Source organism: Balaenoptera musculus, chromosome 18 (assembly GCF_009873245.2).
Source record: "Balaenoptera musculus isolate JJ_BM4_2016_0621 chromosome 18, mBalMus1.pri.v3, whole genome shotgun sequence".
In the NCBI taxonomy this organism is placed as follows: Eukaryota; Metazoa; Chordata; class Mammalia; order Artiodactyla; family Balaenopteridae; genus Balaenoptera; species Balaenoptera musculus.
In genome coordinates, this window is record NC_045802.1 from 16,897,358 (window position 1) to 16,922,605 (window position 25,248).

Below are 25,248 nucleotides of genomic sequence, written 5' to 3' on the forward strand. Positions count from 1 at the left end.
ACTGCCAGTGGGACCCCTCACTGCCACTCTCTTGCCCGCACTGTCCCCTGCTGTCCAGTACCTGCCAGACTGCCCTCCTCCCAGAACTGGCAAACTGATGTGTCCCCAAGACACTCACTTCCCAATAGCAGGTACATCTCTAATTGAAGGTCCAGATCGCTCATTCCAAAGGGAATGCCTGGCCAAGTCTCAGGATATGACAAGCTCAGATACCCCTTTCTAGAATTTCTGGGCAATGATTGACGTCTCCTGTCATTTTATCCACCACTTATCACTGACAGTTTGCAATTCAGTGGCAATCACTTACTTAACCAAGGAATGTTTATTGAGCACCTACTATCTGCCAGGCACTGTAGGATACAGTGGTGACTAAAACAGTCTCTGCCTTCATACAACTTATAATTTAGTGGTGGGAGACAGACAATAAAACAAATATATAAGATGAAGTCAGGTACCTAAATGCAATAGACACTTCACTGAACAAACCCATGTTCAATGTGGGTACAACAAGGGATTTCCAAGGCAGTAACCTTACCATCACCTGAATAAACTGCCCTGGACCATTCCAGCGCCATAGGAACCACAGGGCCCCAGACACACCCAGGAGGCCAAGAGTCTGAACAAGGGCACCTCTAGCTGCTGCAGGCTGCATGGTTTAGGGAATCTGGCCCTGGTGCTTAGCTTGAGTCCCTCTAACCTCAAATGCACGAGGCTGAATAAACTCCTGATTTGCATTTCTAAAGCCCCACTCTGCAGCACCCCACAGTTCAGGGGCTTGGATGTGTGGTCTGTCAACCAGACACATGTGACCAAGTGGCAGAAAGCCCACAGGAGACAGTGGACCAGGTATGTTAAGAAAGACATGCCCAGGGCATAGGCTGATGCTGTGAAGAAAGATTAGGTCAGAAAGCAGGAGGGAAAGAAGCTCCAGGATGACAAGGAATACAAAACCTGCTACGTTAAAGTGGCACAGGGGGCCAACCTCCCCACATCAAGCTGCTTGGTCTTCCCAGAATGCCTGAAATAAAAGCTTCCAGAAAGGGGCTTCCAAATTCCTTCCTGGGAGAGTCTATTCATCCGGAATGTAATGAATAACCTGCCTTCAGTTTTTGTTGTTTTTTTTTTTTCACAGTTTTTTTTTAAAGCCAGTTCTTGGAACCTCTGAACTAATTAAAAAATTGAAGCAATTCCCTTTGTCCCTGACAACACTTAAAGTCTCAGACATTCTCAATTCTTAGTAATTTTATGATTTCGACAAGGCCTTTGGTTGGCCTGTAACTTTGAGCTATGAAAGGGGCAAGGCTGGTCCCAGTGCCAGCCCCAGACTGCAGTCAAAATGAGACACAGCGTTGGGAATAGTGGCAATCTGGTGGCAATGAGGTGACATGCAGAGTGTTTAATATAGGGGATCCAAAATGCGTCCATAATGTAGATAAAATGCATCTCCTCCTTCAGCCTGAATTCACAGAACTTTCCTGTAATTGAAGAATGGAATATAGGCTGAAGAGACTAAGCCAAAAATTGTAACTTCCTTTGACAGAGGAGAACACTATGGCATCTTTCTGATCCTTAGGCCCTCTCAAGATTTTGTAAGAAGTACGGCGTTGTTATCCCTGTAGTTATTTGACTGCTCTCTCAATCTTCATCACCTATTACAGAAACAATGTCAGGAATCTGGATGTGAGAGGCTTATTCTTGAGCTCACTCTAAAACTATTAAGAAAGAAATGATATAGAAAGTAAGGCAGATGCTTTAGACACCCTGCATGTTTTTCCACTTGGAAATGTGACATCAACTTGACTTTAAATGTATTTCTAAGCTTCGTTGTGGAACAAACCTGCAGATGGGACGAGGAGGGGGAAGGAAAAGCCAGACACCAACCAGAGAGGAATAACAAAGTCACTTTAAATTCTGACATTGCTTGACATTGATTCTGGAAGAGGACCGGGAAGTTGATACGTAATTGGTCTGAGAAGGTTTAATTCAGCTAGAAACACTTAAATATATCTGGCATAGTTACCTAAGTCCTGAGGACTATAATGATTTTGCAATTTTATGAGAAGGTAAGACAGGTCTGACGCACACCAGTCTCCAATGCTTAACAATGTACTAGACCCCTTGTGTATAAAAGTTATATGGTTCAGATGACTGAAGAGACTCTATTCGTGCCAATCTCTGCTGTATGGCAAAGTGACTCAGTTATACACATATAGACATTTTTTAAAATATTCTTTTCCATTATGGTTTATCCCAGGATACTGAATATAGTTCCCTGTGCTATACAGTAGGACCCTGTTGTTTATTCATCCTATATATAATAGTTTACATCTGCTAATTCCAAACTCCCAGCCCTTCCCTCCCCCACTCCCCTCCCCCTGGTCAACCACACGGCTGATTTCTATGTCTGTGAGTCTGTTTCTGTTTTGTAGATAGGGTCATTTGTGTCTTATTTTAGATTCCACATATAAGTGATATCGTATGGTATTTGTCTTTCTCTTTCTGACTTACTTCACTTAGTATGATAATCTCTAGGTCCATCCATGTTGCTGCAAATGGCATTATTTCTTTCTTTTTTTACAGCTGAGTAGTATTCCACTGTATATATGTACCACATCTTCTTTGTCCATTCCTCTGTCGATGGACATTTAGGATGTTTCCATGTTTTGGCTATTGTGAATAGTGCTGCTATGAACATAGGGGTGCATGTATCTTTTTGAATTATAGTTTTGTCTGGGTAAATGCCCAGGAGTGGGATTTCTGGATCATATGGTAATTCTGTTCTTAGTTTTCTGAGGAACCTCCACACTGTTTTCCATAGTGGCTGCACCAATTTACATTCCCACCAACAGTGCAAGCGGGTTCTCTTTTCTCCACACCCTCTCCAGCATTTACTGTTTGTAGACTTTTTGATGATGGCCATTCTGACCAGTGTGAGGTGGTACCTCATGATAGTTTTTAATTTGCATTTCTCTAATAATTTAGTGGTGGGAGACACTAAATTCAACATCACACAACAGTTCCACTTTTATACCTGAGCAGGTGACTGTGAAAATTCATACTCACTGAAACAGGAGGTTCTTACAGAGTTCTCAATAGACAGCAGAAAGTGTTATAATCCAACTGATGGTGAGCCTCTAAACATGCCAGCTCATAAAAAGACCTCCAACTTCTGAGTCTAGATTGTCTGTGACCCACACATTTTAGCCTATGCTCAAGGCTGAGGCAATGAAATATTAAAGATGGGCTCACAGAGGAAGCCCAATTCTCCCCGCAATAGACAAAGGAAAGACTTCTCACAACTATTCTTGTTACAAAGAAGGAAAGAGAAGTCTTCCAGGCACTGGTTGCACAGCTCAGCATCAGTACCTTTTGGTACCAATAATAATGTCAGAAGATGTCAGGGTGAGATAAAAATAAAAGGGGGAGTGAGAGCAAATGGAATGTTCCTTCCCTTCCATAACCAGTGTGTCGTACAAAATTTAAAAGTTTAACAAATGAGGATGAAGGAGAGAAGGTTTACAAAGAAGAAAGGAGGGAGGGCTGATGGGATCCTCTTCGCTTTCCTAGTCAATTCTGAATATTGTTAACGCTTAGTGGATATGACCTGGCTTTTTGCACAACCTTCCCTGAATACTTCCAACTTGTTTTCCCCTCAAAGGTTAATGGCAACAACACTGATGTTGAATAAAGATAGAAATTGTCTACTGGAAGGGAAATACTTTCCATGAAGCCTGTGCAGTGCACTGATGGTTTGGAGGCACCGTTATTGCTGCCTGAGGTTGGAGCGGGCATGTACTCAATACTATACTTTTAACGAGAGCCACAGAAGAGACTTCAGCTTGTGGGTCTCCAAAAGCTGAGAGTCTCCCTGTTCGCGATCTGCTCTTCAGAGCACTTGTGCCCATTGTAATTGTGTGTGTATCCATCCATACAGTTTTTGTTTATAAAAATCCCAATTTTTATAAGATGCTGGCACTCTCATTCATGCCTATGGGAGAGTGAAATGGTACCTCTGGAGAATGACCTGGCAATAGGGATCAGAAGCTTTAAAAAGTAAGTATGCTTTTTACCTTGGCAATTCCACTCGTAGGAATTTATACTAAGGAAATAATGAAGGATATGCACAAAGATGTAGTATAAAATGCTGATTATAATAGTGAAAAAGTGAATAGAACCTATAGGACCAACAATAGGGCACTGGTGAATAAAGTATGGTGCAGAAAGAAATACAATGGAATCCTGTATAGACAGTCAAACTATTATAGAAGTAAGTTTACTGGTATATAAAGAACTTCACAATATGCTTAGTGAGAAAATTAGACTATAAAACCATCCAATATAATTTTTGGTAATAATATACACATATTTAGGAATATAGATGCTCAGAAAAAAATCTATAAAGGCAGACACCAAATTACAACTTGTTTCTGGATGGCTGCATTCTGAGTTCTCTTCTTTTTGCTAATCTGTATTTTCTGGTTTTTCTACAATGACTATGTATAATTTGGATATAATTATTTTAAAACTGGGAAAAGCAGCTGGCACGTCAGGAGAATGCGTAGCAGCAGCTAATCACACTTTTGTTCCCTCTCGTGGGATAGGGGTCCTGACAACCCTGGTAGGCCAGATGTCCCTGAGGTGTCACTTCAGCCTCTCAGGGAAAATGTGATCATGAGAAGCCTGCCTCCATTTTTCTTTCATATCCTGGCTAGAAATTGACACCCTATATGTAATTGAAATCACAGAATTAAAACTTATCTTTGAAGCCAGAAGGACAACACAATCATTTTTTCAGAAATGGATGTTTGTGTAACAGAGCATCAGGGGAGTTGTCTGTGTGGGATATTGTCCTCAGCCTTTGATTTCCTGATGAGTATCTTTGGTTATTGCTTTTTTCTTATCAACTGTCAAATAGTAATACTGTCTAGTTTTCCAGGTTCCCACTCAGAGGACTCTGAATATATAGACTCCATACCATCCAATAACATTCTAAGTGCACCCACTCTTTCACCTCCAGTAGTTTCATTCATCTCAGGTATCGTTTGCTAATTTCATGATCATGTAGATAAGGCTGCCACCTGCTTCTCAAAAAACCCCCAAACAAACAAATACCTCTAGCTTGCCTTATAAAGAACAAGTCCCATGTTTTAAAATAAACTACTCTTAGAGGAGGAACACAATTTTCTTTTAAATTATCAATCAAATAACTTAAGTGAATAATTTTATCTAGACATTATACAAATCCTAGAACCTACAGATTATACCATTAAAAATTAGCCTCTGAAAGTAAGAAACTTGGATAAATCACATCACTCATGGATGATTTAACAGCAATCTTATTTACTGGGGAGATGGGCTAGATCAGTGCTCTGTAAAATTTCAGTACAAACAACTCACATGACTCAGGTAGTCAGGGGTGGGGCCTGGGATTCTGCATTTCTAACAAGTTTCAGGGTGATGCTGTGGTCTGTGGACCACACTCTGAGTAGCAAGTTTTCCAGTTTGGTGATTTTATGTGCTCTGCCAGGCCAAGAATACCCTGTCTGGGCAGCTGACAAAGTGTGGAAGGAGCAAATACCCTAACCTGCACCAGCTGGCGTTCTGTGGCTCTCAGCTTCCGCTAAGCCCCCACCTGAGTGGCCGCAAGATCCTGCCAAAATCCTGCCTGCCAAAAATGACCCTTCCAGGACTGTGGCCTTTTTGTTAGCGTTACCTACAAGCTACATGTTAAATGGCTCCAGCCCTAAGAGAAAGGTCCAGGAACATAAGAAGTGTCTCAAACATGAAGCCACAGTTGTCCCAGAAAGCCTCGATGCCTGGGGGCATGGAAGAGCCACAAGCACCAGGCCCTTCTCCATAGGCAGGAGAGCCAGTTCCTAACTGGAGTGAGGCCAGTGCATTCCCAGGAGGACAGAGGAAGCCTTAAGGGCTCTTTCCCACATAGCTACAGGAGCTGGAGCGGTCAGTGGCCCAGATGCCCCATGGTAGAGAACGCGATAGGTACTTCTGAGTAAAAGCTTTAATCTCACAGTCACTTTGGAAGGCGGAGCCACGAAGCAGGACAGACCAGACAAGAAAATCAGATTGATCTGTCCCATGTGCACATCTTAATGGTTTCCGATTGGTCTCTGCAGTCATGGCCACACATCAGGAAGGACTGTGTCACCAGCGATACAATCGTCCAGCACAAGGCCACTCACGGAGAGCCCGTCTAGGGCTGTGGAGTCATTCCAGCCGTGCAGCAGCTCACTCTGAACCTCCATGAGAACAGCTCTGCACGTGAACATGACTGTTGGGACAGAATAGGGTCTCAACCAGAATAAAAATGAGAGTAGTTCTTCTTTGGGGTTCATTTGCTGGAAGTTGCACACTCAAGACCTCCTGGCACACAAAACCCTGACTGTCCTCCATTGAAAATATATACACATGTTCCCGATGCATTGATCTGTTTTATGTCAACTGTTGGGTTTACAACAGTTATTAATACTAGTGACACTGTATATCAAACAGTATCACTAGTATTAATAAGCCCTTTGGAATCAGAGAAAGTAGAAAATCAATGAAAGTAGTGATGGACGTGAACTGAGATACTTAAAATACCTGGCAGGTTGGTCTCTGATGATTGTATTACCATCTATAACTCTGTCTGAAAGGCGATATTCTAAATTAGAGAAAATCGGTGACTTTTCTTTTGGTGCTTTTACTGCAATAAGAGTGTGAGCCTGGGGATAGAATAGGTGGATTTTTTAGTTTTTTGGCAAACCTGTGCATATTGCCAACTCCATACTGATCACAAAATTAAGCCACTTCATTGGCTGAAATTGTTCTTCATAAGGATTAATGAATAGATTTGAGTTCTGCCTAGATCTTGTGGAATAAGATTCTGAGAGCTATGTGTTCTGAGAATCATAATGGAGAAAAGTATTGTACACAGAAGAAAAAAATGAAAACTGTGACATTTACAAATGGATCATAGTGAAATTGGCTCACACCACCTCTTCCAAGATACTGATCTTCCTTTTTTGGATGTATGTGATAAAAACTGGCTCTAAAATGAGCAGATTCTGTCAATAAGTTATCATCTCCTCTAACAAAAACAGAAAGAAAATAACGAACATTTCATATCCCAAGTCTGAATTGAGCTCTTGGATACGGAGACACAGATCATATATGTTCAAATGTCCCCCGTCACTGATGAGTTCGACAGTGCGCAATCGTACACATTCATATGTCCCCCGTCACTCGTGAGTTTGACAGTGCGCAATCGTACACATTCAAATGTCCCCCGTCACTGATGAGTTCGACAGTGCGCAATCGTATCTTTTCAAGGTGTTGCTGCTTTGAAAGCTCCTTACATTGTTTATTAATTAAATCACAATGGGCTTATCTTTCCCTGCACGCTGACGGGACCCACAGATGTGGCCAGAGACAAAATCAAAACGTATGATGCTTCGGTATCCTGAAACAGCAAGGAAATGATACCACCACTGAGAAATGAAAGGGAAAAGACAGCATTTAGAAAGATGCACGGGTGAGAAAAGGCAACCTCAGGAAGGGATGGTATGTCATCCTGTCAGAGCAGCGAGGCAGACTTGACAAGCCCCATGGTGGCTCCAGACCAGCTACAGTGCCTTGCAATTAACCGAAACACCCCAATTTTCCTATTTAAAAATCACCTGCAATCCACCTGAACCTTTTTCCTGGACACCAGAGTGTGTCCAGAGGCCCCCGGCACCAGCTGGACCTCTGTAAGGCTGCCCTCAAGGGCAGGTCATAGACATGGCAGCCCCAGGAAAGCTGAGGGGACAGAAGTCCATGGGACCAATAGCCTGTAGAAGCTCGGGGCCAGCAGGGAGAGTGTAGGCAGGAAACAGGGAAACTACCTGAGTCACTGGAAGGACAGAGCAGGAAGTCAGGGAAAGAAAGGGAAGAAATAGTAGGGCAGGAATCTGAGGCCTGGAGGAGGGAGGTGAAGATAGATTCAGTGACTCCCGCCCACCCACCCACGACATTCGCCTTTTTTCTACAGCTTGCTACATGCTCCTGGGCTCAAATGAGCAAAACACGCTGCTCATGGCCATTTCTCCATAATTTCAGACCCAGAGAATTCCTCAGGGCATTGCCAAGAGCCCTCTCTATCATTTCAACTGACCTTTTATCACATGTGCTCTGAAAAGCCTGAAGGGGCACAAAACTGCAAGGCAGTCCTGCCGTGACTGGCAGTTTATAAGGGCCAGGTGAAGAGTTAACGACTCTACTTGAGGTTCAAGAAGGAACAGTCTTAGGGCACAATTAGTAGGGCAACTAGAGAAGAGGCTCTTGGAGAAGAGTCTCAAACAGAGAGGACTAGTTAATTCTTTGACTGCCTCCTACTGGCATTATCCTGGGGCTAGAGACCCGCAAGAAATGGTATACTGTCCTGAAAACATCATTTTTTCAGCTCCCAGCATCTTATAAGAGGAATTCTCCAAGTATCATTACGATCTTTATTTGAAAGGAAATATTCAATCACACATGAGAATTTCATTAGTATTACGTAGCACAGTTGATGTTTTTCCCCCAGCATAATTATTGTTTTTCTTTTATTCTGTTTATAAAATTCCCCCTTTCTATTTAAATCGCTTAAGAATGCAAATTGTACACAGTGGCTTGATGATCTTCTAACCAGGTTGCTGGAAAAAACAACCTAAAATTCTGAGAGTATAAATTAAATTCAGCTTCCTAAGGAAGTATTAGGCTTTACTGAGATCTCCTGAGTGCTAAGAGTGGGTTTAGTTTTGCAGAAAACACAAAGGAAAAGCCTTTCTGCCCATCAATCTAAAAAATACAAACGGACAAGTCGCAATTAGAAAAAATTCATCCACATAAAACCAAAACATCCATTAAAGAAGCCCCCTCAGCCACTCCCCTGAATTGAAAGTGACACGGGACACAGTCAAAAGAAATGCGATTCTTTAACCCAAGAGGTCGAGGAGAAGCAGGAAGCCCAATGATCTCATGGCGCCCCCCCTTCCACTTATTTGAGGGAAGGGGGGATAAAAAGCAGTAGCTGCCCCTCACCGCAAGGTCTCTACCGCCACCGACTTATGGGCAGCTCACAATACAGAAGCTCAAATTGATTCTGAACAGCCCTTACTTCAGGGTTAATGCTACGGGCCACCAGAGAGGATGCCCATCCTCTGGACTCTTATTCTGGGACCAAGGAAAAAGCTACAGTGTCCTTGATTCTTCACGACTTTCCTCCCTCCCTTCTCCTCTCTTTTTAGAGGAGTTTCTAAGACAGTCACATCTGAGCATCCCAGAGCTCCTGGAGAGGTCCTTAGAGGTCATTCAGCCCAACTTCCTCATTCCAAAGAGGGGGAAACTGAGGCTCACAGAGGGTAAATGACTTGCCCGAGAGCACACACCTAATGTACGGTGGAACCAGGACTGGGGCCTAGGACACCTGAACCCCACACCACTGCTCTGGTACTTTGTCTTAGGGATGACCTTTCTTCTTCTGCCATCAGGGGCAGGCAGTGTGAAGAAGCAGCCCCTGCATTCCAAGAAGAAAACAGGCAACTAAATAGAGTGGTGTTCTTGCAGGAAGCTCTGCTGACAATCCCGGTAATGACAGAAACCAACTGTGGACAGAGTCTAACCCCAGCTCTCCCCAAGGAAGCACTCGGGCCTCTGTGAACTCAGGAACAGACAGGTAAAGGGGCATCTGGTGAATGTGTGGGAAGAACCACTTGCACACACAGAAAAGTCCATTTCCTAAAAGTGAATGGTAACCAATGCTCAAATCCCAATCAGGAGTCAGGAATCATTCAGAAACAAGCCATTCAGTGGCGAGAGGCTGACAGATTGCAGGAGAATGACAATGACGTGTGGGAGCTGCTTCCAGGACCAAAATGTGGGAACTGGGACCGCCTGGTCAGCCCTCTGGGCCCGTGGTCACACAGAAGGTGCTGGCACCAAGTTGGCTGTGACAGGGAGAGTGACCCTGGAACTGCACCATTCAGGAGAAATAGGAAACTTCTTTCTACTCAGGCCTCTGAGTGATTATCTAGCTTGTGGGGAAATGCTATTTTTAACATCTACTTGGAAAATACTTTTTATTATTGCAGCACTGTTGAACCTATGTGTTAAAGGATAGATTTAAGACTCTAGATTTAATATCATTTTTTTCTTTTCAGAAAGGGTCCACTCTGTTACCTTTAACTGAATGCATAAGGGGCCTTCTCCTGTATATGGGTGCGGCCAGGATTGATGCTCCTGGCTGGGAGGAAAGGCAGTTCAGGCAACAGAGAGAGCAAAGACAGTCAGGGGCCCACCAGTATCCCCTCAGCTCTTCTTCCTGCCCAGAACAAGGATGTGATGGCTGTGGCAGAGGCAGCCATTCTGTAACTCTGAGGCAACCCTGAGGATGGAAGCCAAAATCTGAGGACTGTGTAGCACACCTGCACTGCCTCCTCTGGACTTTTTTTTTTTTCAATTAGAGGAAAACAAACCCTTACTTAAGTCATTTTTTTCCCTATTATTGGTAGTCAAATACATTTCCTAACTGAAATATGAAACGCATATACACCCTCACTCACCAAGAGGCCCCAACACTGAAGAATGAGGCAGGACTCGCCAAAAATTTAAAGAGAAAAGGAACAGCAATAAAAGGCTATTGATCCCAGTTGCACTAAGAGAAATTCCAACTCAGAGATCGCAATTAAAATAATGGAGAGAAAAACATCCCAAACCAAATTACCCATTTCGCTGACAAGAGAGGCGCTTTGTTGTGACCCAGAGGACTGCTTTGGGAGCTACAAATTGAGCAAAGGCTTCGGGCAAGTATTTTATAAAAATCATTCTTAAAGAAATGTAGCCTCTGGGCAAAACTGAAAATGGCAGCAGAGAGAGAGAGAGTTCAAGAGAGCATTCTCTGATTTTAGGAACGCAGAAGCGTCAGGGAGGGAATGCAAATCACTGGAGCATTATTTTCATTATTACTAATGGTTCTTAATAACTAAGGGGCAATGCTGGGTCTCCAGTTGGCTGAAATGATCAGAAATTGCTCGCTGCAGTTATACTAACTAAATATAATTTGACACTAAATAACCATCCCAGATATACAGCTTTCTGCACAGTCTCTCATTGCAAAGGAAAAGCTAAGCCATAACATCAATAAATAGAATAATCCAATTAAGTGTCTTTCCATTTGGGAACTATTTAGAATTGAGAGCTTATCAGGATAGTGAGATAGGCCAAAACAGTTCAGTGTTTACCGACTCAAAAAATCAGGGCTTTTATTGTAAGAAAATTTTTTTGTTATTTTAAAATAAGTGTTTAATCAGTCTGAATGGCTCTGTAGTGATCTTCATCATTGTAAAGTGTTCCTAGATATAACGCTTAATTTCCCATAAATAGATTTACTTGTAATTTAATATTCAATACAAACACCTTTTTCTATGCTCAGAGTATGTTTATAAACATACTTTTTTTTTTTTTTTTTTTTTTACCATATATAATCATCAGCTGTGGTATCTGCCTGCAGGTACAGAAATACACAGGAGGAAATCTGCCCAACAGAGGAACTGGGGCCACCTCATGACCCAATGAATGCACTCTGAGCTGTGAGCCCAGGGACAGCAGGTATTTGATACATGTTTGTTGAATGAATGAGTTACCTCAGCTTCATCAGAGAAGGTATTTTCCAAGCATGCGGGTTAGTAAAGCCTGGGCTAGTTCCTCCAGGCTGAATTTCCACAGGGAAAGTAGTGGCACGTCTAGCCCTCAAATCAAGGTACAATCACATTCTCCAGGAAAAGCCTCCACTTCTCTCCACTCCCCAGAGAATCCTGTATCACACCCTTTGGCCAGGATACCTTCGGAGATTCTTTCTATTAAAGCAAGGGTTACATGGACAGCCTTCTCTACATACAGAGATGGGACTGACCCCCAGGGGGACTCGGAAGACAAAGCTGAAGGACATTTAAGCCATACTTACTGCTGGTGGAGGACATGTGGCTGTAGTCAGACCTGAAACACAAAACCTTAGTATTAGTAGGATTAGACATTATTTTTCTCTGTCCAAGTGATCTCTTCAAAGTAGAATTTTAAACAGTCAGTGGTAAGTAGCATTTAACTGGTAGAGAAATGCCACAACTTAAAAACTGTCATGCTTCGGACTGTTTTGTGCAGAATCAAGTTATGTCTGGATTTGAAAGCACAACTTTAAAGGCATTCTAGAAATCCGGGGTCCTTCATATGGGCTCTGTGAGTCTCCCAGATGGAAGACCAGATGGGTCCTGAACCATCTAAATTTACTGGCAAATTTTTGAATGGAAGCTTATTTTCCCGGGGAGAACGCTCAAAGTTTTCAGCAGACTCTCAAAGGGGTTCATGACTCCCACAAAAGGTTAAACCACTGCAAAAGGTTAAACCCTTGAAATGTCAGCACCACCCCTCAGGGAAATGTTTCTTTGCTGATGTAAGCAGAGGCGAGGTGGACCCTGGTGAGGGAGAGGGAACCCTGGCTGGGAGGGCTTCCACATTCAAGGCCTGGCTGACCATCAGATAACACACAAGCACAATGATGGTTGATTTCAGTTCCATCTGGGAAGAAATCCTGCTAGATATTATAGGAACAGGATGTGGGCTATGATCTGGAAAGGGAAAAGGCAGGGTTAGGGCCAGGGTGAAATAACCCATCAGTTTGTATGCTGAAAAATCAGCTGCTGGCACTCGGCCTCTGTGAGAATGGGAGTGTGGCCAGGAACTTGTCTGCTTAATCTCTGCTAAGCTTCTGCTCTACTTGTGTGGCTCTTAAACCGTCCCTCTCTGGCAACGTACATGGTATAGAAGCTATTGGTTTTCTCCCCACAGTGTCCCCAAGTCATTCTTGGCAGGAAATTAAGCTCTCAGGCATGGAGGAGTTTATTCTACCAAGGTGGTAGTTAGGGGACATAGTTATGCAAATAAAGTGGTTAATTATGTTTAATTTTATAGATATACACTCCTTTTATTTACTTAGTCTCATGCTGCCTTTCTTGAATCATCCAATTTTTACTCCATTGAGTTTCTTACCACATTAAAAAGATATATACACAACTTTTTTAAAAAGTCATAAAAAGCATGCCTCTCACTAATTCAAACCACCTACATCTCCCACACAAAATGATGCACTGACTTATTGGTAGAGGAACAAAATGGAAGAAAAACAGCATGTGATTTTCTCTTTTCAAATGAAATACTTTAGCTGTCACAGAGTCACTGAATTTCAAAACTGGAAAGAATAACAACTACTAACATTTGCATATCCCTTTATATACTACAAACTGCATCCACTGAGATCTCATCCAATTTTTTATATCATTGATTAGGAAACTAAAGTGATAGTATCTGTAAGGAGACCAGGAGGTGAGGCTTGAACTAGGCAGGTAGAGCGGTGGTAAGGAAGGAGTTAGAAGGGAGAATGGATTGGATAGAGCCTGGAGACATGCTGGCTAAGGGAAAAGGGAGAGGAGAGGGTGGGAGAGAAAATGAGAGAGGAGAGTCAGGGATCCGGAACATTCTGAAATGCAGGATTTGTAACCCCAGTGTTGGTGCATTAAATTCTTTCTGGAACCAGGCAGGACATAAATAAACTTTCGGACAATACTTAGAAATGTAACTGTACATATATGCAGTGAATACTCAACCAACATCCACTGTGGTAGATGCAACAGCAAAACAATTCTATTATAATATGATCATCTTAAGATGGCCAGGCTTCAAAGAAATTGCATGACAATTCCAATAAAACATTCAGTAAGAATGTGCAATCGTATTGATTTTATTATTAAAATTCTGTCAGTATTTTCAGCTAGGATCTTCCAAATACTCTTGAAGCATATGGGTTTCGCATATGCATACGTTTTAAAGATCTGCATACAGATGGATACCTACATAGAATGAAATTTACATTTGAAACATATTCCAAGAATCTTAAAGTATTTTAAGGGGGTATTTTAGGGCAGGTGCTAGCATAACGGATGTCCCTGCCATGAATCTCTCCATATTTCTCATGATGAAAGGCACCGCCCAGGTCAGGCCTGCCTGTCACTCTCGCCCTGCTCCAATTCCTTCCTCATACAGCAGCCAATCTTTGCAAGGCACAAATCTGATCATGTCCCTCTCTGGATGAAGTTCAAGCTCGACAGTGCACAACAGTACACCCCTCTTTGTATGACTGATGGCCTCTGCCCATCTCTGTGGTCTCATCCATCACCCCAACTTCCACCCCTGTCCACCATCAAAACAGAAATCAAACAGAAAGAAAAGTCACCTAAAACTTCACATTACTCTCCAGCCTCTGGTCCTGGTGACGTAATTTGTACCCAGTTGCCATAACGATGGAGATACAATTTTAAACTGCTCTTTTCACTAAACTCCATCATAAAATGCTGCTACATAGTTTCTGTAACTATAATTTTAGAAAAAGTGATGCACTGTAATTTAGTCAACCATTTCCCTTTTGTTGGCTATATGATTGTTCCTGATTGTTCACTTTTGCAAAGCACATGGTGATGAGAAATTTATAAATACAGCTTGATATTTAATTTCCTTGGAAAAATTATCATGATGGGGAATGGGGGTTGAGTCAAGGTATGAAGACTTTTATAGTTCTTAAAATACATTCCAAATAACCCCAAAAGGTTATTTACTAGAAATATGGCTGGTGAAAGACAAGCTGTAAAGCTTGAAAAAACTGTATGCATAAATAGGTTCAAACAATTTCAGATACTGACTATGGTTCTCTGGAGGGATGTGTACTCCCAGCTTTTTTAGGTAGGAGGAAGCAAGCTGTAGGGTACCTGTCTTGGGAATTTTGTTTATTGGTCTCACATCCTAAGAATTTATCCAGCTGGCTCTGAATAAGACATTCAGCTTTGCCAGAATGAAGCATGCAAGGTGAATCCACAAATTTTAGGACGGAAAATTTGTGGACACATGATACAGATGAGCAGAATAATACAAGGATTATATATATTCACATGCCTGACACGCATAGTAAACACATTTTCAAACATGACATTTATTTAGTATCTGTGCCAATAATGAACAGAAAGTAAGATGTGGTCCCTTGACTGTACTTTAATTATAAGTATAGGGGTTAAATATAAATGAGTCTGCACTCAAGATAGTTTACCACCGTCAGCAGTCTACTTGCCAATTTTTATATTTATATAAAATGGATACCTTCCTAAATTCTCTTTTCCAGGGAAATCCTGGGATAAGAATTGACCTTGGTATTTCTGTAAAACATCAGCTCATTGCACCATGGACCTCATCTGTTAACTCCCAGTCCATTGAATTAGATGCCATGGTAATTTAGAGCTATCTAGCTCCACCTTGAACGCAAAGATAATAGAGTACCAATAGATCATCTTGTCTTCTATGCAAGATTTCCCCATCTAAAATTCTTTAAGCCTGTCCCCTTTAAAAATGGATTCTACCTATTCCTTTCTATCCACCTGTTTATAAACTCTAGACCTGAAAATTGTTTATCACTGAAATCACAGTGACGCATCAGTTGGAGGTCACCCAAAGATAAAGAGCATGGTATGACCCTATGTTTTCAGAAGCTCAGTGACAGCTGCCACAGACGTGGAGATCCATTAATGCCAGGTCAAACTTCTGAATGAAAATAATCCATCAGCTATGGTTATATCTGAAAGACTGGCTTAGAGGCCAAATCTGAGAGACAGCACTAATGCAACACCCATTGGAAAACATTCATCTTAGCCTTTTGTTTGGGTTTACAAAACACTGCCTGTCCCTCTGTTAAGAGACTCTTGTTTCTTAAGACAGTTGACCATGGTCAATAGCCAACTTGCCAGTTTTTTCTAACAGAAAGTACACAGAAGCACAAGGCTTGTTTTCAAGTGGATCTGGAAAGTGGGAGTTTCAAAATGACATCAATCACCACAGAAGAATGCTAGTTTGCTTTTAGTCTTAGCCTGTATTGCTGGGGGTGTCAGAGGGCAAAGGTAGCATTTCGAGCAAAAGAAAATGTCTGAGCAGAAAACAAGAATTAATTACAGACCAAACAGCTCTTTGAAAGGCAACTTCACTAGGCAGGAGGCGTGCTGGAGACCCAAGCTGCAATCTAGGCCACTAACTAGTCAGGCACCCTCTGAACCTCCGTTTCCTCAGCTTCAAAATAAAAATAATTATCAGATTGAGGCATGTGCCGTACTCTTTCAGATGTTCTGAACAGTAATCAAATTGCTTAAGGCAATTTAAAAGCATCAGAGCCTCTACTGTGATGAGTACAAAGAACATATGGTCTTGAGTGCACCTGGAGATGTACATTTTTATCATATAAAACTCTAAGTTTACCATTTGGAGTGTGTTTCATAAGAAATAATAATGTACTGAGGGTTTACTTATGCCAGGCACTGTTCTATGGGCTTTAAGTGTATAGACTCATTTAATCCTCACAACCACCCTATGAGGTGAGTACTATTATTGTCATCCCCATCTTGCAAAGGAGAAAGCTGAGGGCAGAGAGAGGTTAAGTAACTGGCTCAAGGTTCCACAATTCCTAGGTGGAGGAGCCAGAATCTGAACCCCAGCAGGCTGGCTCTTTGGACTGTAGCTTTCAAAGAGATCAGCACAGTCTGTCTACTGGCAGCGGAATCCACGAAGGTTCTTGGAAGCACCTCTGATATGCTGCTAAAAGGATCAGTTATCAGCTCAAGCAACAGCCGCAAATTTCCCTTGCTCCTATGTTCTGTTCACACCAGCCTAGCAACAGTCCCTCTCCCCCAGACCTTGATGATCTCAACTACCCACTGTCTCTCTCTGCCTGCCCCCAGGTGGGTGAACACCGCTGCAGGAAAATCAATGGCAAGGTAGACTGGTACCTTCATATGTAATCACTAATCTTGACTGGGTTCTCACTCACCATCGCCCGGAACAACAGTGTCAAGTCTCCATTCTTCTGGGGGACGGGGCTGCATTTGCACTGAATGGAAACCCCATCTTCCCTTCTCTCCCACTGGTTGCAACAGGGATGTCCCTCCTCTTTCCAAAGCCAATCTGTCCACATGACCTGAAGTCCATCTACCCGCACATTTTCAGAAAGCTGACATCACAGATAGCCGTTTTTCTCCTACGTAGTTATCATTTCCCATTTACAGAATCCTTTCTAGGAGCATTTATTGCCCAATTCATGCCTACGTTTAAGAAATCCTTCCCTCATCCCACTCTCCCCTCAAGCTACTGTCTCTCCTCACCCCTCCCTTTCCCAGATAAAGGGCTCCAGCCACCTCACACTGACCGGGCTTCTCCTCCACTACTCCTCTGCCTTCTTTTCATTATCTCCCTTTAAAAAGAAGGGAGATGATTTCCTCATCCTGATTTGTTTCTCAATAGCACAGCTGATCTCTTTCCTTTCTTCCCTTGGCTTCTAGGATATCACCTTCTTCCTTTTTTCATTCCATGCCTAGTTTTTCTCAGGCTCCTTTATCAGCTCATCCTCCTCTACCTGACATTTAAATGCTGTAGTTTTTCAAGGCTGGTCTTAAATAGTACCTGCTTCCCAGATTTGTTGAAGGATTAAATGAATTAATGAAATACGTAAGTCTTAGAATGGTACCTGGCACATAGTAAATGCCAGGCTCGTGTCTGCTATGAACTTTAGTTGATTGAATCCACTCCTAGGGCTTCAACTGCCATTTTTAGGCTGACAGTTTCCAACTGCAGTCCTCCTGTCTGACCTCCTCTCTAGGTAGATTACTTGACTGCTGACTCATCATCTTTACTTGGATGTCTCCCAATACTTCAAACGCAGCATGATGAAAATGAAACTTATACCCTGCCCAAACGTGGTTTGGAGGGGATCACAGGCTACTCTGAGAATCTGATGAAAAACAGTATCTTATAAAACTTCACAAAGCCCATCATTTTGCATGCAACTTAAAGCAATTCATGCACCCCAAATTAAGGCTCCCTGTCTGAGTGGATGTGTCACTTGAGCTGACTCTTGAAAGAAGAGTAGAGTTTCACCTGGCAGACAGGCGTGCCAGGTGGAGAAGGGCCTAGGGGCAAAGAGGGCAGCTTGACACAGGTGAGGAATTGGAAAAAACCCAGCTGATGTGGTTATATGCAGGGTGCAGGTACGAGCCTGCCAAGTGACAAAGCCAGAGAGAGAGGGGTGGGGACCCCATTAACACGGGCTTGTAGGCCATGCTAAACTCTTTGTGCTTTATAGATGACAGAACCACTAAAAGTTTGCAAGGCAGAGAGACACGATCCGATTTGCGTTTTTAAAAATAATGATAACAAACACATACTGAGCAAGCTTTCTTCATGCTTTCTACACAATCTCGATAGGTAGCTGTATGAAAGCTGGAGAGGGTAAGAGGTGGCAAGCTCTGGAAAAGCAGGGAAACTGTGAACAGTTTTTTAATAAGTAATCTCAACTTTAAGGGATATATGAATATGCAGCAAATACAAGACTAATAAGCATTCACTGAAACTATTTCATTTAAATGCATGCCACTTTACCTTTAGCTTAAGAATGCTACTGAGGCAATAAGAATTCTTCAAACAATTCTGTCCTGTTAATTTACACACTTATGACAGAGACAGAGAGGTGTCAGTATGCTCAGCAAGCCCCTCCCAGGAGCCCTGACAGCTGTCATGCCGTTTGTTGGGATGCCGGGGTGATGACACTTCTGGGTCAGGGCTTTCTATTTCTCCGAGAGAGCCCCGGCATAAAAGATCTGTTTCAGGTGAGCTCTGCAAATTGAAAACCAATGGACCAGCCGGTGCTTTATCTAACCCAGCTGAAAATGACCTGGTTACTTTTGTTCTGTTTCTTCTACTCCTGTTCAGCTAACTGGGGCGGGGCGGGGGTAGGGGGGGGAGCCAAGGATCTTCAGTTAAAGTTGATAAATGCCCCACATACAAAGCGTGGGAGAAAGCACAGGAGTTCAGTATTTGGAATCAGGTTACAACACTGGAGTGTAACAGGGTTCTGTAGCGAACCATTAATGATCACAAGGGCGGATAACAGGGAAAGCCCATTGCAGGGTAAATGTTTTGGGGCAGTAAAGTCCCGGATTTGGGCTCCAGTGGATAGAGGCTGTAAGGAAGGGCGGGGTTGGGCAGGCAGGGGGGGCTGCCTAGGGAGCCTTTCTCCGGGTCAGGTGTGACCCTAGGTCCATTCTGGGCCTGGACTCTCTTCCTGTCCTCACAGGGTTGCCAAATCCTTAGATCTATGTCTAAATCTCCCCAGCCTTCTTGGAATGAGGCTTTCTGTGTTCTGGGCAGCTCCAGCCCTCCCCCTGGGTTACTGCAGATAGGCAAAGACACCCTTTCCTTCTGGGTCGGTACCCGCATCCTGGATGTAACGCTGACTCTGCACCGGGAAGTCCTCTAGAGATAGGGGCTGGGCGGAAGCGTTTACAATGACGTTCGTCTCCTAAAAGACATTCAGTCTTTTGTCCCACTCAGGAAAACAGTGTTGTTTGGAGAGGAGATTAGTCTCCAAAGGTTTGGACTTATTGTTTGAGTCCGCTGAAGAGAAGACATTTTTAAAAATAAGTAAGGCTAGATCATAGCACCATCTTCATCCCACCTGTGCCCAAGGCAAGCGGCTCCAGCTGGGACAGGTGCGCTCAGAAGTGAGGAAGTTCGGCGGGGCAGTGGAGGAGTTGGGGAGGGCGTCTTGGCAAGCACAATAAAGCCATAAAATGAAAAACGCCATCCTCTTAGAAGACTTCTGAAAGACTTTTAGGTCTCACGTGTCCTACTCTCTTTACCTTTTCTCCCCATCCCCAGACCCCCATCCTGGACTCCAGGGGGTTCCGGAGCTACAATAAGAAAGTCCTCGCGGAAGGTGGAAACAAGTGCAAGAGCATCCCTTGTCTCTCTAACGGTGATACAGGGGGACACTGCATTTGCCTGGCACTCCGCATCAGCTCAGTGATGACGGAGGGCAAGACGGGCTGGGGTGGTGTGGGCTGCGTGGGGTTACCCTGAACCTTGCGTCCTTCCACTTTTCTGCCCTCCAGGGTGGGGCCCGCCGTGACCCGGGGCAGCCACGGACCCCGCCGCTGTGCCCTCAGGGCCGGCCCAGCAGAGAGCGGGCTCGCCACAGCCCCTCCGGTTTCCCCAGGGGACCCGGCAGGAGAAGCAGTCCCCGCAGCCGCGTTCCGCCGAAGCGACTCCGGCGCGGGGTCCAGGAAGGTCCCGGGCCGGGAGGAGCCGCCGCGCAACTCGGAGACTGGCCCCCGCCCACTGCCCGGCCCGGTCCGCGCGGCTCACCCTCCGGTCTCTGCGCCCGAGTCCACGCAGTCATCCTCCTCGCCGCTACCCGCCTTGGGGTCCATGGCGCGTTCCCCGCCGCTCTCCGCTCGCGGGCGCCGGCGTGACCCGGGACGCGCTCCCTCCGGGCCGCCCAGCGCAGCCCGGACCAGCCCGAGCTGGCTGGGCTCCCTCTGAGCGTCTCACGGCCCGGGCTCCGGCAAACAACTCAGGCGCCACCCCGCGCCGCGCCCTCTCCTGGCCGCGCCCAGCCAGGCCCCCGGGGCTGCTCCCGCCCCGCCCCTCGCCGCTCGGCCGTGCGAGCGTGTGCGCGTGCGAGAGGGTGCGTGCACGGAGCGCGTGTGCGTGCGGGGGTGTGCACGTGAGCCAGGGTATGTGCGTACGCCAAGAGGCCGTGTGCACGCGGTGTGAGCGCGCGCGGGGGGTTGTGTGCAGAGTATGAGCGCGCGCAAGAAAGTGTGTGCATGTGCGCGAGGGTAGGTGCGCGCGCAAGAGGGTGTGTGCTCCGGCTGTGAGTCTGTGCGTGAGCTCGCGTGAGCCCGCGTGTTGCGCGCCTATGAGTGGTGTGAATGCATGAGTGGGCGAGGTCTGTGTGGCCGTGCACACTTGTCTTTGTGGTTTGCTGTGGGTAGGTATGTATCTGTAGGTGCACGCTTCTGGGTGTCTGCTGACCGCGTGTTCCCGTCTGTGCTTTGTGACCGCGTGTGATGTGTGAGTGAGCCGTCCCTCTCCCCTGGGCCCACAGTCCCGGAATTCAGAATCCTAGGGATTGCCCGGAGGTTCCTCAGCCCCAGCGTCGCGAGTCCCACCGAGAAACCCCCGGCCGCACGGTGAAAGCAAGGAGGAATCAGTTATACTTCTGGACCAGTTAGAACATCTAGGTGTTTTCGTACAGTTTCCTCAGAATTGCCAACACTGAATTCATTATCACCTTTCTTAGCACAGGTCTTAGTGGCTTCCCACCACCAACTTGCCAGTTTACAATTGGTGTCATGCATTCTTTTGCTAGTTAAAAAAAAAAAAAAAGCCTTTAAAAATAACTTAAAGACCATTGCAGGCACCTGCATTCAGGGGTTGTTGTTGTAAGGGGATAATGGATGTTTGTAAAGTACCCTGCTCAGCACCTGGGGTGAGTTAATGATCACTATTGGAGGGCCTCACCTCCTCTTAGTAGGGTGAGGCTGGATGGAATTTGGGGGCAGGGAGGATCAAAACAATTTGGATTTAATTCTGACAGCCCTGTCCAAGCCATTGGAAGGCACTCATTTCTTCTTTCTCCTGTTTTAAAGCAAGTTATTTAACCTCTTTGAGCCTTTATTTACTTATCTGTAAGATGGGACTATTGATAGCTACCCTATAGCCTGTTGTGAATTTATTGAGATCATACATAAAAATACGTAGCATTGGTCCTGATACGTGCTAAGCAGTAGTACCAGGCAGCTATCATTACTTTTAAAGCATGAGCTAGCTGCATTCCCAGTCTCAATTTGCAAAGCAGTGACCAGTGGTATCACTGAAGGGGAATCCATTGTCTTTCCTCTCTCCCTCTCTCCCCCTTCTGTTCTTCCTTCCTACTTACCTAAATGTCACTCCTTTTGATTCTTATCTTAATTAAATTACATAAAAGAGAAATCCAACTAAACAAAAGAAGAATAGACATGCAATCTCATCATCAAGAAAAAACACAGGTAAATATGCCAACCCCAAATCTTAACTGAATTGTCCTTACTGAGCATAAAATTCCTTGCACACAAAACAGAAATGGATATATTATACTCAATTTGTGCTCATTAGCTGAAAGAAAGGAGCATGCCAGTTCAAAGGAGACTCGCCCCGCTTCCCACCCCATGTACTGATTCCTAAAAGAAAATTCTCAGATGAGGCAAAAGGAATGTTGTGAGAGATTTACAGCACAACGTCATTAATGACCATCTTAAATTTATCCATGCAGTTGATAACTAAATACCAGACAGGAGGCTGAATTCTGGATATACAAATAAGGGAAAACAGCAACAGATTTGATGCCTGCCCTCGCTGAGCTTGTAATCAGGAGAGGGAGACTTATTAAACAAGTATATATTAAAACATATATGAAGACTATACTTTCAGGGATCATTTCTGTAGTTCGTTACTAGAGAAGTTTCTCTGAACGTGTAGAGCACCAAAAAAAAATATATATATATATATATATATAAAACATCAGTGGAGATGAATGCTATGAAGAAAAGAACAGTGTGCCCTGAGAGAGAATGTAATTCAAGTTGGAATGTCAGGGAACGCTCTCTTGGGAAGGCATATTTAGCCCTCTTCTGCCTCAGGGCCTTTGCACTTGCCGTTTCTTCTCCCTGGAATAATTTCTCCCATATTTTCTGCAAGGCTCCTGCCACATGTCTTTCAGTAGTCTGTTCAAATGGCCCCTCATCAGAGAGCCCTTCCCAACTAAACCTACATCACAGTATCCCTTACCCTGCTCTGCTCTTTCTTATAACTCTGCAAGCACGTAACATATGATAGGTTTGTTGACTTATTACCTGTTCTTTCTTCCCCAATCCTATCCATGGAATGCCAGCTCCAGGAGAGCAGGGACTCTGTTTTGTTCACTGCTGTATTCCCAGCACCTGGAATAGTCCTTCGAGCAATAAATATGCGTTGAGTGAATGAAAGGGAAGCAGCCCCAGAGTGGAGGGGGGTTAGTGAGGAGAGCTTTCCCAGTGCAGAGACCAGCAAGGGTGCGGCAGGACAGGGCACTGAGCATTTGATTAGAGAGGGAGGGAAGGAAAGCTGGGGGACCAGAAGGACACAAAATGGCAAAGATGATAGTGAGGCAGTTCTATATACATGTAACATCTCCCTGAAATCAATAGACCATTATAGCCTATTTGAAAAGTAGAAGGACAAATACAGTGTCCATGAGACCAGATTAAAGGGAGTGATAAAAGTGGCCAAATAGGTAAGTCCAATGAACATTCTGCTACCTTGTTATCCTTACAGCCACGAGGGAACCTACCTTTGTCTATTCTGTGTAGGGACAATTCATATTTGTCACCTCATTTAATCCTGCACAAAGGTCTGTGAAATAGGTTTATTTTTCCACTTTACAGTCGAGGAAACTAAACCCCAGTGAGTTCAAGGGCCTTGCCCCAGGCCACCCAGTGAGTGAGTCAGGGAGCCAGGTGACCCATTTAATGTGGATGGAGTCCTTGCCATCTGCCAGGAAGGCTATAGGTGGGCCAGTTACACCCTCAGGAAGGCAACACTAAGAAAAAGAGCAGAGAAGAGACAGTGAAATTAGCATGGCCCTTAGAAAATGAGATGCTGCTTAAGTTATTTCAGTCTTTCTCAAATATCCAGAGAAAGGTCAGACCACATAAAAACCTGGACTGCATCTCAAATGATACACTGATTCAGGTCCCCTCAACTGCAGGAGACACAAGTGTTATTTATTATTGGCACAGTCAGATGGTGACTCAGTGATGCATTTACTATCGGGAAGAGAAAAATTTTGAACAGTCTTCACTGTCCCTCTGAGCACCCGTATCCAGCTATGCATGGGCTCCCGCTTAAGTTTTTGGGTCTTAGGAGCCTCACTTTGTTATTTTTTTGGTAAAAGAGCTGTCAGCGGGTAATCAGCACAAGGACCTTGTAGCGATCGCAATAGGGTATTTTGCCCATAACCTTTACGTGGTTCCTGGGCTCTACTTCCAGCTATTTAACGTTGATCACTTTAACTGTCGGGGGATGCAACGCCCTCCCCCTCCCCGCTGTAAGATGAGGGCAGAGAAGTGTCACTGGTCTGCTTGGAACGCCCTGCCCTCCTCCTTAAAGATGTTCCCATCAACGTGAGAATGGGAGGAACACTGAGGTAGGGTGTAATAGGCCAGGAAAAATGAAAGCTGATTTCTGACGAGAAACCGACAGGCCACTAGAGAAACAGGGTAGATCATAAGCTGTTTTAGAAGCTCTCACTACAAGTCAGGCATTGTGGTAGGGGCCTTATGCGCACCATCTCTTTAATCCTCACACAAACCTGTGGGGCTTCCATTGTCCTTAAAATGGGGTTCTTGGCGTAAATCGCAGAGGAAATGTGAAGCCCTCTAGAAACCGCGAAGCATATGATTACAAGATGTCACTGATTTTTTTATCACTTTTTCTCAGACAGATCTGAACACACTCTCGTGTTGTATTTCACCTAGAATACTGTTTCAGCCTCTGGATGTTGTAGCATGGGGTGGTGTATTAGAAAACAAGACCATCCGTCTATTTATTTGTTAAGCACTCATTGTGTGCCAGGCATTGGCTGGGTGTCAGGGACACATTGGGGAACAAGTCAGAGGCAGTGGCTGGCCTCATGGGACTTTTGAGGTAATGAGAGGGCAGTTTATCTTGTTCCAGACCCCACGGGCAGGGCTGGCTCCCCCACCAAGCTGAGCTTCCTTAGAGGAAGCCCTACCAGGTACCTGACACCATTATTGGAAGAAAAACTCAAAATAATCTGATGGTAAAGAGCTTTGATTTTGCCAGTGAAAGAGATAGATTAGTAATCAAGAAGGCCAAAAGTAATTGGGACGATGCCAAAGGTTTTAAACAATAGAAGGTAAGTAGCTTTAAGATAAGAAATTTAAAGGCTAGAGATTGAAAACAGATAAAAATAAAAATCTCCTGGGCATGGGATTTGCTTGGGTTTGAGTTTCAAGTTAGAGGGAAGTTAGGCCACTTCACTGCATGAGTCTAAATCTTCTGGACCATTTGTTGTAAGACCAGCCTGATCTAATACACTAATTTAGGGTATCCAGTAGAGTTTGAGAAGTTTTGTTCATTCAGTTTTATTTAATTCTTTATTTTAAGAAATCCATTTCTGGGACTTCCCTGGTGGTCCAGTGTTTAAGACTCCAGGCCTTCGCTGCAGGGGGTGCGGGTTTGATCCCTGGTTGGGGAAGTAACCCAGAAATAAAAAAT

The 25,248-nt window shown here is 44.3% G+C and overlaps 1 protein-coding gene and 1 pseudogene across 2 annotated transcripts in view; one reads left to right on the forward strand and one right to left on the reverse strand.

Moving 5' to 3' along the window:
* FAM124A (family with sequence similarity 124 member A) overlaps nt 1-20,464 on the reverse strand; it is a 114,179-nt gene extending 93,715 nt beyond the window's left edge. For both annotated transcript variants that reach the window (XM_036831794.1, XM_036831795.1), the window contains exons 1-2: nt 20,293-20,464; nt 11,981-12,012 (exon numbers count right to left, since the gene is read on the reverse strand). In XM_036831794.1, the coding sequence (XP_036687689.1) occupies nt 11,981-12,012; nt 20,293-20,357 (97 nt within the window). In that variant the 5' untranslated portion in view covers nt 20,358-20,464. The remainder of the gene's footprint in view (nt 1-11,980; nt 12,013-20,292) is intronic.
* A 1,921-nt stretch (nt 20,465-22,385) lies between these two features.
* On the forward strand, nt 22,386-22,465 carry LOC118884456 (annotated as a pseudogene).
* Nucleotides 22,466-25,248: the final 2,783 nt, after the last annotated feature.